At 35.0% G+C, this 18072-nt stretch overlaps 1 protein-coding gene across 2 annotated transcripts in view; it reads left to right on the forward strand.

Annotated features, from left to right (window-relative positions):
* Positions 1 to 18072, forward strand: part of NT5C2 (5'-nucleotidase, cytosolic II) — an 88127-nt gene that overhangs the window by 38778 nt on the left and 31277 nt on the right. For both annotated transcript variants that reach the window (XM_041742486.1, XM_041742487.1), the window contains exon 3: positions 322 to 395. In XM_041742486.1, the coding sequence (XP_041598420.1) occupies positions 322 to 395 (74 nt within the window). The remainder of the gene's footprint in view (positions 1 to 321; positions 396 to 18072) is intronic.

Here is an 18072-nt window from a genome sequence, read left to right on the forward strand (position 1 = left end):
TTTTAAAAACTTTATTTGAGAGAGAGAGTGAGGGCAGAGCATGCCCATGAGTGGGGGTGGAGGGGCAGAGGGAGAATGAGAAGCAGACTCCCTTCGGAGCAGGGACCTGGATGTGGGGCTTGATCCCAGGACTGGAGATCATGACCCGAGCTGAAGGCAGATGCTTAACCAACTGAGCTACCCAGGAGTCCCTGTTAAGAATATTAAAATTGGTATTTAAATGAAAAAATCTAGAAAGATAGCCAAATAATTACATTAAACTTAGGAATTTTGGGGGGATTTGTTTTAGTATTGAGAGATCATTTTTTGCTTCTTTTTTAGGGTGTTTGTGAACCGAAGTTTAGCCATGGAAAAAATAAAGTGTTTTGGTTTTGATATGGATTATACACTTGCTGGTGAGTAGCACTTTTTGATTGCTTAAAAACTGCTTTAGACATAACACAGTGGGTCTACAGGAGGCTATTCAGTAAATGCTTGTTGGTTTAATCATATTTTTAGCTACTAGAAGCTTTTGTCATCAAAGCTCCTTCCATTGATATTTATGAATATATTGAAATTACCAGATATCCTTGAGATTCGTAGAAATATGTAGACAAGTGCTAAATCATTTTAGAGACTGGTAAGAAATAATATGGTGAAATTATACATTAATTTGTATATCAAGGCACTTTTGGCTTTTACTCTATTAAACTATTCTTCAATGATGGAATTTTGTGTCTCTTGTTCCACCCAAGAAAAACTTATGTCAGTTAAAATTTTTAATGCTACTCTTAAGACAACTGGAAAATGTGTTGATTTCCATTGAAATGACTATAAATATACTATGTGAAGACTTCTTAAAAATTAGAGCTATTTGTTTTGTTCATTATCAAATAGACTTTAAACACAGCACTGTGCTGTTTTCCCCTTCCTGTCTCTCAGATATATTTGAAAAAAATCAGTGTATTAGTCAGTAGTTACAAGATCTTTTCAGAACTTAGAAGCTTTTATTAAAAATTTGTGGTCTGGTGAAAATGTCATTTAATTTAAGAAGTAATAGAGATGAAGGACTGAGTTGAGTGCATGCGCATATATGTATGTGCATGCATATGTGTATTGCCATGACATTTGGAAAAGAATCTTTCAGAAATTTTCTCTAAAAAATACTGTCTTTACACAAAAACCTTAAAATGTATAAATTCACTATTCTTCAGAAACCTTTTATAATGGTATTAGAAAACCGAATTCCATCTCAAATTAGATGTCAGTTTTATGTTCATTTTAGACTAATGTAATAATATGTATTATACATAAATGTATTACATATATATATTTTAAAGATTCTATTTATTTATTCATGAGAGACACAGAGAGAGGCAGAGACATAGGCAGAGGGAGAAGCAGGCTCCATGCAGGGAGCCCGATGTGGGATTCAATCCCAGGACTCCAGGATCATGCCCTGAGCTGAAGGCAGACGCTCAACTGCTGAGTCACCCAGGCCTCCCATAAATGTATTATAAATGTATGTAAATATGTCTTATAATAATGTAAAAATGAACATACGCAGTTTATAGGTAGCTGCCACATAGCTGTGGCTATGCTATGTACCAAACAAGTTATAAAATATACACTAAAAAAAATAAATTAAAATAAACACTGATTTGGTTTGCATTTCCTTTTCTTTACTCCCTACTCTTTGTTGTTTATTTCATTTTCTATTGCCCTAAGGTTGTTTTTGGAGCACTTTTATTCTTACATGTTTTTCTAATTGGACACAGACACTTTTAGAAGCACTTCTCAGAAAGCAAGTTGAATTAATTACTGTACTTTCTCACCATAGATCTTTCTGTACAAATAGGGGGTAAAATCCTACAATTTCTCTCCTTTCTAGAATTTTACCTCTCCAGGGAAAGGAATGATGAGATAATTCAGCTAGAAGAGATACTATCTAAAGCAGAAATAGTAGTTAATGGGATGAAAAAGTGATGGAATTGTTTCCCTTGGTTATTAAGACAATCTGATTGTAATGAAATCATTCAATTAGTATTTATTGAAAAACTGTAGTGTTCAGGCACATTTTATTACTGAATGTTGAGATAATTATGTGTTCCAACATAATAATGAAAAATTGAATTCTCTTAATGAAAAAAAATCACTGAGAAAAGCCCATAAAATTTAAAGATACCATATGATTTCTTCCTTTTATTTGCTTTTTTTTGGTAATCTGACTTCATAATACTTTTAGTGAAAACGCTAATATACTTATTATATAAATATAATAGTAATTATTAACACTTTAAGTGCTTATTATGTGACAGCTCTGTTCTAATAATAAAGATTATCTCATTTAATACATGAATTATCTCATTCACATCACTTATTTAATATTTACAGAAACCCTGAGGCAGATACTATTTATTGTCTTTATTTTACAGATGATGCTAGGATATTAAGGACTTTGTCCAAGGGTGTTTAGCTATGATATAGCTGAACCGAGATTCAAACCTGAGTATACATTTACATGTGTGTATGAGTTTACACATAAGTATATATGTATATGATAAGTTTAAATTATCATTTTGAACCAATGACAATTTATAGTGAGATGTAATTTCAAAGTACTAGGCTCCTTTCCTTAACAAACAAACCAAGACTTAGCACTCAAAAGGTTAAAGCCCTTTAAAATAGTCCCCCTTAAGAGACTACATTATTTCAAAAACTCTGTGTTGGATGAAAAACATTGTTAGTCGTCTTATGGTACTTACCTTCACTTCATAAATCACATAGGAAAACAAGTTTATTGGCTCATACTCTCACCTGTTTTCCAGAATGGTATTCATTGAGTTTATCTGAAAATTACTTTTGTTATTTAAAAAACAAACAAACCACACCCTTGAAATTCTGAGGACTTTTCATCAGAAAAACATGCCATGAAGTGTAGAGACAAGATTAAAAGAAGTGTTTTTTGAAAGCTTTGAGTATTTGGAATAAACATCCCTGAAAAAAGTATAATTGCCTCACAAAATAAGTTCTTGGAAAGGGTCTGTATTCTTTCTGAAGCCTCATCTGAGACATTGTCTTCTCTGCAGTCCTGACACCTTGGTACATCATTTCCTAAGAGCAATTTATATATCATTCGCAGCTATTGTTTGCTTGCCTCATCTCCCCATTGGCCTGTGAGTTCTTCAAGGGCAAGGGCTTGCTTTTTCATGTTTATATCCTATGTGTTGCCTAAAACCTGGTGCTCAATAACTATATATTGAATGAATAGTTTTTAATATATCAGTTTAAGAATCAGTCACTGGGGCAACCCCGGTGGCGCAGTGGTTTAGCGCCGCCTGCAGCCTAGGGCGTGATCCTGGAGACCTGGGATCGAGTCCCATGTCGGGCTCCCTGCATGGAGCCTGCTTCTCCCTCTGCCTGTGTCTCTGCCTCTCTCTCTCTCTCTCTCTCTCTCTGTGTGTGTCTCTCATGAATAAATAAATAAAGTCTTTAAAAAAAAAAAAAGAATCACTGTACTTTATTAAAATAAAAACCTAAATTAACTAATTAAAAACTGTAAGAAAAGTAAAGCCTTAAGTGTGAGACCTGAAACCATAAAAATCCTAGAAGAGAGCAGAGGCAGTAGTTTCTCTGACATTGGCTATAGTAACTTTTTTCTAGATAGGTCCCTTGAGGCAAGGAAAACAAAAGCAAAAACAAACTGTGGAGACTACATTAAAATAAAAAGCTTATGCCCAGCAAAGAAAACAGTCAACAAAAGTAAAAAACAACCTACTGAATGGGAGAAGGTATTTGCAAATGACATCCAATGAAGGGTTATCGTTTATATATCCAAAAAACTTACAAAGCTCAGCATCTAAAAAACAATCCAGTTAAAAATGGTGAGAAGAGAAAAAAAAAAAAATGGTGAGAAGACATGAACAGCCATTTCTTCTCCAAAGAAGACAAACAGATGAACAGCACAGACATGAAAAGATATTCAACATCCCTCATCATCAGGGAAATGCAAATCAAAACTACAATGAGATATCACCTCATACTTTGTCAGAATGGCTAAAGTCAAAAACACAGAAACAACAGGTGTTGGCAAGGATGTGGAGAAAAAGGATCCCTCGTGCACTGTTGGTGGCATTGCAAACTGGTGCAGCCAGTTTGGAAAGCAGAGTAGAGCTTCCTCAAAAAGTTAAAAATAGACCCTCCCTACGATCCAGGAATTGCACTACTGAGTATATACCCAAAGAATACAAAAACACTAACTCAGAGGGATTTACCGGCACCTATGTTTTTAGCAGCAATATTTACAGTACCCAAATTAGGGAAGCAGCTCAAGTGTCCATTGATTGATGACTAGATAAAGAAGATGTGGTGTGTGTATTTATAATGGAATATTATTCAGCCATAAAAAGAATGAAATTTTGCCATTTACAGTGAAAGGATAGAGCTAGAGAGTATAATGCTAAGTGAAATAAGTCAGAGAAAGATACCATATGATTTCATTCATATGTGGAATTTAAAAAAAAGAAACAAGAAATAGACTCTTAATTATAGAGAACAAACTGATGGTTACCAGAGGGAGGTATAGGTAGGTGTGAAGGAATGGGTAAAATAGCGGTGGGGTTTAAGAATTGTACTTGTGATGAGCATTAGACAATTAAGAACTTAAAAATTAATCAAAAACTATAAAAAAAATCACTGTATATGAGTTTACCCAGTATAAAATACGTACTATTCAAGTGAAATACTTTTAAATATGAACTTATTTTCTGTATTTTAACAAATTTTATTGTGGAATAAGTTAGGTACAATAAAACATGCATTCTAAATACATAGGTTTAGTTTGACAAAATGTATACACATGTGTAACTACCACCACAATTAAGATAAAGAATATTTCCATCACTCCAGAAGTTCCCTCATTGCCTCTTTGAAGTCAGTTCTCCCTCTTACCCTACTCTGCCTCAGGGCTTTTTGTTACTATGGATTAATTTTGCTCTTTTCAGAATTTCATATAAATGGAATCATACAATTTGTACTTTTGTATCTGGCCTCTTTTGCTCAACATATTTTTGTGATTCATTGATCTTGTGTCTGTCAGTAAATAGTTCATTTTTTTAAAAGATTTTATTTATTTATTCATGAGAGACACAGAGAGAGAGAGAGAGAGAGAGAGAGAGAGAGAGGCAGAGACACAGGCAGATGGAGAAGCAGGCTCCATGCAGGGAGCCCGATATGGGACTCGATCCCGGGACCCCAGGATCATGCCCTGGGCCGAAGGCAGGTGCTAAACCGCTGAGCCACCCAGAGATCCCCCTAACATTTTTAAACTATAAAAAGTTTGAAATAATTTTAGATTTGTGGAAGAACTGCAAAAATAATAGTTGGCCTCTATTTTCTTCTAATGGTGACCTCTTACCTGATTGTAGTTGTCATAGTATGATTATAAGAACTAAGAAATTAATGTTAGTATAGTACTACTAACTGAACTATAGACATTACCCAGTTTTTACAAGTTTTCCCACTAATGTTCTTTATTTCAATCTAGGATCCCACGCTGTACTTAGTTGTTACATTTCCTTAGTGTCTTCTGTTACAGTACTGTCTTTCTTTGCTTTGACAATTTTGAAGAGTACTGGTTAGGTATTTTTTGTAGAATCATCCAAGGTTTAGGTTTGTCTCATGTATTTTCCACATGATTGAAGTAATATGCATATTTGTGAAGAACACTGCAGAAATGGTGTACTCTTCTCAGAGAATCATACCAGGGGTACATAATGTTGGTAAGTCTTATTACTAGTGATGTTAACCAGTCAACATTATAAACAGTTAACCATGTTTTTCTTTAAAATTAACTTTATTTGGAGGGGGGAGCCAAGTAGTCGTCCATTTTAATTAAGGGTACAGTTTTTTCCCCCACTACCTGAGAGTAGAGAGTTCCTATGAGGTTATTTGTAAGCTGAAATGTCAAAAAGTGAATAGTTACCATTAATTTATATGGAAAATTTTTGAGGACTTCCCCAGACCCCCAAGATAACCTTTCTTAGGCTTTTCTGATACCTTAAAATACATCTTGCTAATGGATACACAGAATAAGTTGAAGTAAAGCGCAATTGGTTACAGACATAATTCAAAGTTATGGTGGCTTGATGCTGAGATGTTGAGTCTAAGTCCCAGGGAAGTGTGGCAGAGCCATTCTTGTTGCTTGTGCCCTTTATAAGGCTGGTTGCAAAACAAATGCTGAATGCCATTTTTGCCTTTCACCTTTTTTCATAAAAACAAAAATCTTCACATTTATTTCAGTTGGCAAAAATGGGTTCTAATTTAAGTCTTTTGTCAAAGTTAAGTGGCATAACTTTCAAAAAGTGCGGGATACCTGTATGTCATAATTTGTTTATCCATTTACCTGTTGATTGATGTTTCAGTTGTTTCCATTTATTATGAATAAAACTGCCATGAACATTAGTGTACTACAAGTCTTTTTGTGGATATATATTTTAATTTTTCTTGGGTAAATACCAAGGAGACAGATTATATAATTACCTTGTAGGAAATAGACAAATGGTTTTTCAAAGTAGTGATATCATTTTAAAGTCCCACGAGCAAACATGAAAATTCTGCTTGATCCAATCCTCACCTATTCTTGATATTGTCAGTCCTTTGAATTTTAGCCATTTTAGTAAATATGTATTTTATCATAATATCACAATATCATTGTGATTTTACTTTGTATTTCCATCATAACTAGTGATGTTGAAATTCTTCATGTGGTAATTGGCTAATTATATTTCTTTTGTGAAGTGCCTATTCAAATGCCCATGTTTTAATTGGGTTGTCTTTTTATTTTTGAGTTGTAGAAGTTCTTTATGTATTTTGAGTACTAGTCCTTTGTCAGATATATGTCTTCTCAATACATTGACCAATATGTGTTGATTTGTCTGTTGACGTTCTGTTTCATTGATTGAAGTAAATATCACATGGTCTGGATGATTATTGCAGGTTTATTGTTAGTCTTTAAGTCAGGTAGTGTAAGTCCTCTAACTTTTAAGTCTTTCCTGTAATTATTTTAATATTCTATGTCCTTTAAATTTCTGTGTAAATTTTAAAATCAGCTTATCAAATTTTCAAAAATGCTTGCTGGGATTTTTACTAGAATTGCCTTGATTTCTAGATCAATTTGTAAAGAATTGACATCTTAACTACATTGAGTCCTCCAGTCTGTGAACATGATATGTTGGGTGATTTACTTAATCTTTAGTATTTCTTAGCAGTATTTTGTCATTTTTGGTGTAAAGATCTTACATTATTTTGTTACATCCATGTGTTAAGTATTTGCTATTTTTTAATGTAGTTGTAAATGCTGTTTGAAATTTCATTTCCTATTTTATTGCTAGCATTTAGAAATAACAGCTCATTTTTGTTTACTATTCTTGAGTACTGTGATTTTCTAAATTCTTTCCAATCTGCATATCCTTTTTTCCCAATCTATATATCTTATATCTTGTCAAAAACTTTTTTTTTTTTTTTTTTGCCTTACTGTACTGTGTTTAATAGAGAGGTGTTGAGAATGGACCTCTTTGCTGTGTTCTTGATCTTAGGGAGAGAATGTTCAGTTTTTCACTATTAAGTATATTGTTAGTTAAAGGTTTTTTAATAAATGCTTTTTATTAGGTTGGAAAGTTCCCTTTTATTCTTAGTTTTCTGGGAGTTTTCTTTTTAACATGAGTGGAGGCTAAATTTCATCAGTTTTTCTGCCTCTATTGAGATGATCCATATGGATCATCTTTTCTTAGTTTGTTAAAAGGATGAATTACATTGATTGATTTCTGAATGTTAAACCAACGTTGCATCCCTGGAGTAAATCCCATTTGGTTATATAGAATTCTTTATATATTGGCAAATCAAGTTTGCCAATATTTTGTTGAGGACTTTTGCATTAGGTTCGTTGAGGAGTATTGGTTTGTAATTGTCTTATAAGGTCTGTTGAATTTTGGTTTTAGAGTAATGCTGACCTCATGTAATGAGTTGAGAGCTGTTCCCCTTTCCTATTTTCTGAAAGTTTGGATAGAATTGGTGTTATTTTTTTCCTTAAGCATTTGATAGAATTAACTAGTGACTCTATACGGGCCAGGAGTTATTTTTGTGGAAAGGGTTTAAATTATGCATTCAGCTTTTAAATTTAGGGCTAGTGAGAGTTTCTATTTCTTTGTATATCATTTTAAATAATTGGTGTCAATTTCACTGGGTTTTAAATTTATTGGCATGCTGTTCATAATATTTTTATTATTCTTTTGATGTCTGTAGGATGTGTAGTACTGTCCTCTTTCATTCCTGAAATTGGTAATTTGTGTCTTTTTTTTTTTTTTTCATTTCATCAGTCTAGCGAGAGTTTTATCAGTTTTATTGATTTTCTTCTCCCTACTAAGAGCCAGCTTTTGGTTTCAGTGCATGGGAATATTAGGGAGATGTAAATTTAATAGTGATTTTAAAGTAATTATTTATAAGTGTGAAGTTACAATCTGCTTTTATGATAATTGCTGACTGTATTAAAAGTAATTTCTTATAAAATTAATATAATAAAGTACTATCCAAATATTCCAGGCACCATTATATAGGCAGTGGCAATAGCCACTTTTATTTCTGATTATAATTCAGTTTGTTTTCCTTCTGTGTCCTGACTCTAGCATCCTTTACATTATGTTGTTGACGTGCTTTCTTCAAGTGTTTATGGAAAATGCTAATTTTCTGTGCAGAATGAAATATGGCATTGTGTACTTTCATTTCCGCCCCCCCTGTATATTTTGACTCCAGAATTTGGAGGATACAGAGAAAAATTGGTTTCTTAATTTTTTTCAGAATCAGCTTGTTATATATTAAGTGCTTAATAAGTAGTAGTTGTTTAAATAGCTGTCTTCTTTGTATACTACTATTTTCAATGTAGAGAATGTAGAGACATTAAATTAGCATTTTTTTTTACTTGGGGGGAAGGAATGACCCAATAAATGTTTAATTTTATTTAAATTGAAATTATTAGAAGTGCTATAAAACTATTCAGCATAATCTGTGAATTGGCTCTTCTGGCAAATAATATTTTGAGTGATATGGAGTTACCATTTACAGCATAGATGGATTACTAGTTTTCGTAGAATGTAGTAAAATTGATAATGAGACTAGGATTGATGCTCCAAAGTGTGTGGCTAGAACATCACATCTCAAATGGCAGTCATATTTTAGAGTTGTACATTTGTTGAGAGAAGACAGTTACTGGCTCAGGTCCTACCTTATCACAGTATAAATTTTGCCTAAATTTGTTCTGATAAGACAGCTATGTAGGTAAAGTTGTTGTTTTCCTTGTTTTCAAATGTGGGAAATGTCTATAACTTATGTTTCTTGGAAAGTATGGGGGATAGGATTTAATTTTGGAGATTTAAGCTGTTTTCATGAGGATACAGCTCTGGCTTTGGCTTTCTAGAAGTCTACAAGTCTGTAGTGGGAAGGGTGTCATGGTTTTGTTTGGTTTTGATCATTCACCTTTCTTTATAGTTCATATTGATAAGAACATTTGTTTCAAATGATCTGATATTTTAAAAATGCTGTTCTGGGATCCCTGGGTGGCGCAGCAGTTTGGCGCCTGCCTTTGGCCCAGGGCGCGATCCTGGAGACCCAGGATCGAATCCCACATCGGGCTCCCAGTGCATGGAGCCTGCTTCTCCCTCTGCCTGTGTCTGTGCCTCTCTCTCTCTCTCTCTGTGACTATCATAAATAAATAAAAATTAAAAAAAAATTATTAAAAAAAAATGCTGTTCTTGGGGCATCTGGGTGGCTCAGTTGGTTAAACATCTGCCTTCAGATCTGGTCATGATCTCAAGCTCCTGGGATCATGCCCCACATCAGGCTCCTCTACCCCTGTCCCACTCATGCTCTCTCTTTCTCTTTCTCTCAAATAAAATAAATAAAATCTTTAAAAGCATATAAAAAATTAAGATGCTCTTATTCATGCCAAGTGATGAGGTTGATAGATTTGGTGGTGAATAATTTAAAACTTTGACACTAATAAGGAAGAGGAAGGCAAGAATACATATATGAACTCTTAAGAATATTAAGCTGAATTTATAACAATTTTAAACTTGTAATTTTCCTAAAATAAGCTATACAGATCTTTTGTAGAATGAAGTTAAGTGGAGGGATTATTGGGTTTTTTTGTTTGCTTATTAAAAGAGAAATTATTGACATGACTTGTATTACTTTTAAATAATTTTATGATTTTGCTTATAGTTTCCACTATAAGCATTCCACTGAATGAAGTGTGTCACAGTGTTCAGTAGGATAATCCATTCTGATGGGAACCTCATTATCTTCATCTCTTCTGAATGCCAGCCTTGTACCTCTAACAGTTTTTCAGAGAAGATCCTCTTTATCATCAGTTATTCCTATAATTGAAGCAAGCTATGTATTTTTGTTTTTGTTTATTTGCAGGATTTCTATGTAAGATTGATGTTTTTATATAAAAATTTTTAAAATTCCAAAATAAAGGGGATCCCTGGGTGGCTCAGTGGTTTAGCACTTGCCTTTGGCCCGGGGCACGATCCTGGAGTCCTGGGATCGAGTCCCATGTCAGGCTCCCGACGTGGAGCCTGCTTCTCCCTCTGCCTATGTCTCTGCCTCTCTCTCTCTCTCTCTCTCTCTCTGTCTGTCATGAATGAATAAATAAATAAATCTTAAAAAAAAAAATCCAAAATAAAGAACTTACCTGTTGACATAACTAATTTTTCTTGATTATCTTGGACCTAAATCAATTTTAATCCTGAAATCTGCCTATAAAGTTAATGTCCGTTTTGGTATTTAGCTCCTTATCTCTTGTAATACTGTAGATTAACATTTTATTTCTCTAAGGGAGAATGTACATTAATTATGCTTTGACCAGTTTGTCAAGTGCAGGTGAGATACATACATTAAAGTCAGTGTTTAGATTCTAGGTAATACTGAGCCACTGACCAGCAGTGGACTGTTTTGTGTAAATGTTTTTTACATTAAAAAACATGCGCATGATTGTATATCAGAAAGTGGTCCTTTGCATTTTTGTCTTCCTCTACAGATATGTGTTTCTCTTTTCCCTACTCTTGAGGCTTCTTTTTCCTTAATTAGATGTGTTAAGTGCTCTGGCTTTCTATTTTATTTTATTTTTTTATAAGACTTTATTTATTCATGAGACACACAGAGGCAGAGACACAGGCAGAGGGAGAAGCAGGCTCCATGCAGGGAGCCCGACGCGGAACTTGATCCCGGGTCTCCAGGATCACGCCCTGGACTGAAGGCAGTGCTAAACCACTGAGCCACCGGGGCTGCCCTGGTTTTCTATTTTATTAAGCTATCCTAATGTAGGTGCTTTTTGGACAATAGGTTTTGAGTTTGTGGGTCATTATATGAGAGCAATCTTTAGCCTTTTTCTTTTACATGGGATGGTCAGATGGATCAGACTGATAAGTGCATTTCCCAGGACAAATCAAGACAAAAAACCTCTTGAAAATCCACTTAAGATTAGGTCTTTGGACTTATGAAAGAGCAAGAAAGTTGTTTTTAACCCAGCTACTTACTCTGTGTGGAATGGAGGGAGTAATCTGTCCTATTTGTGAATTTTATTTCTTTGGTTTTATTTGTATAGAGTACTGCTAAAAATGTTATATTGTTTATTTTTTTGTTATTAACAGCAGTGGTGTGAAAATGGAAAATTGGGGAATTGACATTTTCTAGATTATTTAGTGCTTGTTCATTTTTCAAGTGGCAAATAGGCATAAGCAGACTTACGGTTTCCATTACTCTGAGTATTCTATTATTTAGTTTTATAATATTAATATCCAGAAATTTATTGCTGTGGTTTTGAATGAGAAATTATTTTCTGATTCAGTGAGTGGTATAAAGTATTTATATCACCGCCTCATGATGGTAGTTCTCTATCTGCCAGATTGCTAATCTGCAAAGTGTGGTTTCTTTAATAAGCAAATGTTAGCCAGTAGCTATTAAGTGAGAGTAATCTGGATGTAAAAGGTGATTTAAGAGGAAAAAGAATAATCTATTTCTGTTTTGAAGGTTAAGTCCCATACAATCTGAATTTATGCCCAGTCTTATTTTTATCTTTAATTTAGAGGCTATGAGGTTGTAGAAAACGCAGAACCCTCAGTGTGATTGACTTTGGTTTGGATCCAGCTCTACCTTGTACTGGCTCTTGGCTACCAGCATGTTCCTTAGCCTCTCCGGGTCTCTTCATTTAATCCAAAAAAAGTGTGTGTGTGTGTGTGTGTGTGTGTGTGTGTGTGTGTGTGTGTAGGGGTGGGGGTGGGAATAAATTATTGGTATAAGGTTTAAATGAAATAATGTATATAAAATATGAATGCAATGAAAATAGTTCTCTTGCTCTGACTGGTGATACCAAGTATCGATATACTGGACTCTAGTTATAAGGGAAAACAAGCCTAAGGAATAAGGAGAAAAATATCAACCTTAAACTCATTTGTGTTCCTATATATTGTGAAAAAACCTGGAATGCTGGACAGATGAGTGGAATCTTTTCTCCCTCTTTTGTTTTTGAATTTTTTTAAAGTAATGCAGATGATTATGAGCTTAAAAGGAAGTTGAAGTTATTTTCTGAATAGATTTTAATATCAGGGTATTTGGTATCAGATTATGTTTCCATAGAAATTATGTACTGTTTTTAGCAAAGGGTTCTTAGCAGGATCATGGTGAAGGAATGGATTTTTGAGAAAGTCCATATTTAAATGTATGACAAAGGTTTCACTGATAGGCTTCTAATAAGTGCAAGGGGAACTATTTTTTGAAACGAACTCTGAAGTGAAAAGAAGTAGTTGGTCTTTGTGGTTGTATGAAAGACTTAAAACATGTATTTAACATCAAAATTATATATGTATAATTGTTAAATTTTAGGAAGTCTTTATGCCAAGGGAGAGTAGGGTGGGGAGAGGGTTTGTTAATACTTAAGTAGTGACTCTTGGTTTAGTATTGTGAAAATGTATTATTTCTAAATTGTTTCATTTATTGTTTTGCTTTGCAAGTAAACTCCACACCCAGTGTAGGGCTTGAAATTACAATCCTGAGATCCGTAGTCACATGTTTTGCTCACTGAGCCAGCCAGGTGCCACTCTAAATTGGTTCATTTAAATCACCTTGATTGGGCAGCCCAAGTGGCTCAGCTGTTTAGCGCCACCTTCAGCCCAGGGCATGATCCTGGAGACCCAGGATCGAGTCCTGCATCGGGCTCCCTGCATGGAGCCTGCTTCTCCCTCTGCCTCTTTCTCTCTCTCTGTGTCTCTCGTGAATAAATAAATAAAATCTTTTTTAAAAAATCACCTTGATTGTTCTTTTTTCAATCAAAAAGTCTGCCTTTTTCTTTCTTTTTATTGCCCCTCTTGAGCTCAAAGCTCCAAAAAGAGACACATTGCAATTATTTTCGGGCTCCAACACCTTAAGGTTCAGAGCCATTTTGGTAAGTCCAAAAATAAGTTCCTTAATTTTCTTAACATTTCAGTACTAGTTGGTGTCATGGTCAATGTTCATTCCTTCCTGTTTTTCTGAGAAATTGTCAGGAGGAAAAGAACATTTGTTAAGCATGTACTACTGTATGTGCTAGAAGATGTATTTTATGTACAGTAAATCCTCACAACAGCCCACTGAAGTGAGATTACTACCTCCATTTTTACAAATAGTTCACCAAGTCAAAAGGTAAAAAAAAATTGCACATAGCTAGCAATTGATTTAAGACTCATAGCTGGAATGCAAACTCAGGTCAGTTTTGTTTCTTATTCTGCTCCTAGCTGTCACAGGAATAGAAATTATTTATTAACCCGTCAGTGAGAAATCAGAGAAAAAAGCTCATAAACAAAATTGGGGCACCTGGGCACTCAGTTGGTTAAGTATCTGCCTTTGGCTCAGGTCATGCATGATCCCATGATCAAGCCCCCCATGGGGCTTGCTGCTCCATGGGAATTCTGCTTCTCCCTCTTCCTCTGCCTCCTGCTTCCCCTGCTAGTGTGTGCGCTTGCTTGCGCTGTCTCTCCCTCAAATAAAAAAATCTTAAAACACATAAACAGGGACTCCTGGGTGGCTCACGGTTAAGCATCTGCCTTTGGCTCTGGCGTGATCCTGGAGTCCTGGGACCGAGTCCCACATCAGGCTCCCTGGGTGGAACCTGCTTCTCCCTCTGCCTATGTCTCTGTCTCTGTCTCTGTCTCTCTGTGTGTGTCTCTCATGAATAAGTAAATAAAAATCTTTAACACACACACACACACACACACACACACCAAAATCACCCTATGTGGAGTTTTTGGGGTGTGTGTGTGTGTTTCCCCCACAAAAGTTGAAATCCTCTCTAGGGCAAATGCATCTTGTCTTGCATTTGAATATAATCCTCGTCCTTAGAATACAGATAGTTTTGCAGTTTTTCTTTTGTTTTATTTTTGGATGTAATCGTAAGGGAATGAAGCCTCAAGAGTACCGTGTAAATAAATACTCTGTACTTGATGTTGTTAGAATTCTAAAATTGTATTTTTTAATTTTAATCTTGAGAGGATTTGAAAATATAAGTTAGACTCCCCTTTTGAATATTTCTGTACTTCTCTTCTTTCCAGGCCATATTATTAGCCACCAGGGATGAAATCCAATTATATCAAACCTAAGCATTTTACATGAGTAAGTCTAAGGTGGAGAGAGAAGATAGAATAAAGCTATTAAAAGTATCAGGGAAGAAATTAAACTAGTTCTTGCTAAATCAGAGGATAATCCTGCTACTAGCAGGAGTATCTCAGGACCTTTTGTCATCTCTCCTGTCATGCATAGTAGATGCACTCAGTGATCTTGTTTTATTGTTTTTGGAATTGAGTCAGCTCAACATTTAAATGAACATTTTTTGCATGGGGTGTATTTACTTGGACTACAGTCCAGGGTGCTTAGGTCATTTTTCTGTCAGCTCTTGTATATCCTCACAAAATTTATTGGCATTAACAGCATTTAAGGAGAAATCACAATCTAAAGTAATAAGTATTACATGTCATATATTATTGTTATGCTGTCACTGAAGATCTCTCAAATGAGGTGGAGCAGCTTTTTCCTTCCCTTTTTAAAAATTTGTGGTAAATATACATAAAATTAACTTTTAAAATCTATTTTAAGGGATCCCTGGGTGGCTCAGCCATTTAGCGCCTGCCTTTGGCCCAGGGCGTGATCCTGGAGTCCCAGGATTGATTCCCGCATCAGGCTCCCTGCCTTGAGCCTGCTTCTCCTTCTGCCTGTGCCTCTGCCTCTCTCTCTGTGTGTCTCATGAATGAATAAATAAAATCTTTAAATTAAAAAAAAAAAAACCTCCCCCTTTGGCTCAGGGCATGATCCCGAGTCCCGCCCACGTCGGGCTCCCTGCATGGAGCCTGCTTCTCCTTCTTGCTGTGTCTCTGCCTCTCTCTATATCTCTCATGAATAAATAAATAAAATCTTTTAAAAAAATAAATCTATTTTAAATGTATCACTCTTAGTATTTAACTTTTAAAATCTATTTTAAATGTATCACTCTTGTCATTAAGTACATCTACAGTGTTGTGCAACCCACACCACTATTCATTTTTATAATTTTTTCATCATCCCAAATAGAAACTGTACTGAATGGGTACTTCCCATCACCTTTCCCTCAGCCCCTGTAACTTCTATTTTTTTTCTGTGAATTTACCTATTCTAAATATTTCATATGAGTGGAATCACATAATATTTGTCCTTTTGATCCTGGCTTATATCTCTTAGCATAATGTTTTCGAGTTTCATCCATGCTGTAGCATATATCAGAATTTCATTCCTTATTAAGGCTGAATAATATTTCATTATATGTACATACCACATTTTGTATATCCATTTCTTATTAAGGCTGAATAATATTTCTTTATATGTACATACCGCATTTTGTATATCCATCATCCATCATTGGACACTTGGGTTGCTTCCACTGTTGGCTATTTTGAATAATGCCTCCAGAAACATTGGTATACAAGAATCTGTTTGGGTTTTTGCTTCCAGTTCTTCTGGGTATACACCCTGGTTTGGAACTAGTGAATCATACAGTAATTATATGTTTAGCTTTTCAAGTAAGTCCCAAACTGTTTTCCATAGTGGCTGCATTTTACATTTCCACTAGCAGTGCATCAGAGTTCCAGTTTGTGCAATCCTTGACAACACTTGTTATTTTCAGATTTATATTGTTGTTTTGATAACAGTCATTAAAATGGGTGTGAGATTGTAGTTTTGATTTACATTTCCCTAGTGGCTGGTGATGTTGAGTACCTTTCGTCTGCTTAGTAGCCATTTGTATGGTATATCTTATTTGGAGAAATGTCTATCTTAGTCCTTTGTCCCTTCCTTAATTGGAGTATTTGGTTTGTTGTTGTTGAGTTGTATAGGAGCTCTTAATATTTTAGATATTAATCTCTTAATCAGGTATATAATTTGCAAATACTGTTTCTCATTTTATGGGTTGGTTGCCTTTTCACTGTTGAATGGTGTTTTTTGACACACAAAAGTTTTTAATTTTGATGAAGTCCAATCCATCTGTTTTTTTCTCTTGTTGGCTGTGATTTTGCTGTCACAAATCATTGTCAAAACCAGTATAACAAAAATTTCCTCCTTTATTTTCTTCTAAAAGTTTTATAGTTTTAGCCTTTATGTTTAGGTCTTTGATCTATTTTGAGTTAATTTTTGTATGTGGGGTAAAGTAAGGATCCAACTTCATTCTCTTGTATGTGGATATCCAGTTTTCACAATACCATTGACAAGACTGTCTCCACCCCTCCCCTTTTTAAAGATTTTATTTATTTATTCATGAGGGACACACAGAGAGGGAGAGGCAGGCTGCATTCAGGGAGCCCGACATGGGACTCAATCCCAGGTCTCCAGGATCACACCCTGGGCTGCAGGCGGCGCTAAACCGCTGCACCACCAGGGCTGCCCTGTCTTTTCCTTCCTTAACAGTCTTGGCATCCTTGTAAAAAATTGTTTGACCATATATGCACCAGATGGCACTTTTTATTTTTATTTTTATTTTTTTTTCAGATGACACTTTTTGAAGTAAAATATATGACAATGTGTTTGTGTTGTGCTTCTTAAAGAAAGTCAGGTTCCTTGTAATAGTAATGAATTAATATGGAACTTAGCTGAGTGGAACTTACAGTGGCTAGTGTGTAAATTGGATGCATCTGTTGAAGTTCTTAGTGTGACAACAATGTCTGTTAAAGTTTCCTGAGAAGTTTTTGGTATTAAAAAAAAAAAAAAAAAAAAAAGAAGTTTTTGGTATAGACTAAGGAAGATAACCTATCTCAGAAAAGCCAGAGAAATTTTCATAGTCCCAAGTCACGAGAGATTACTCAAGGCATCCTTCTCACAACTTGGAAAATGTAGAACCTGTACATTACCTTACTCCACATTCTCCCAAACAGATTGTCTCTATGCAAGAAATTTTTGTGTTAGCGAATGAGCACCTCCAAATCATTGAAGTTATTAACCTTTTTATATTCTCTTATTCTTGAAGAATTTATCAGTTTGTGAATGGATCAAATATATACAGAGGAAGAGTAAAAGAATATAAAAATAGTTGTCATTTGATAAGTAAAATGTGTTCATTATCCCTCTTACCGATCCTTTTTTTTTTTTTTTAAGATTTTATTTATTTATTCATGAGAGACACACAGAGAGAGAGGCAGAGACACAGGCAGAGGGAGAAGCAGGCTCCATGTAGGGAGCCCGACGTGGGACTCGATCCCTGGTCTCTGGGATCATGCCCTGGGCTGAAGGCGGCGCTAAACCGCTGAGTCACCCTGGCTGCCCTCCTTTCTTTTTTCTAAAAGGACTTTAAAACTGGGTTTTTGTTTATTTTTCTGAAACAGTAGAGTAAGGGGATGAGTTGAGTGTTTGAACAGAGAAACTAGGGTAATAAATAAAAAGAAAAACCTCTGAAAACAAATGTTCCCTTTCCAGAAAGAAGAAACTAGGATTGCAGTTGATAAAATTATTAAGAAAAATTAGAAAACACCAACAAACAATAAAATCTAATCA

Source organism: Vulpes lagopus, chromosome 2 (assembly GCF_018345385.1).
Source record: "Vulpes lagopus strain Blue_001 chromosome 2, ASM1834538v1, whole genome shotgun sequence".
Classification (NCBI taxonomy): Eukaryota; Metazoa; Chordata; class Mammalia; order Carnivora; family Canidae; genus Vulpes; species Vulpes lagopus.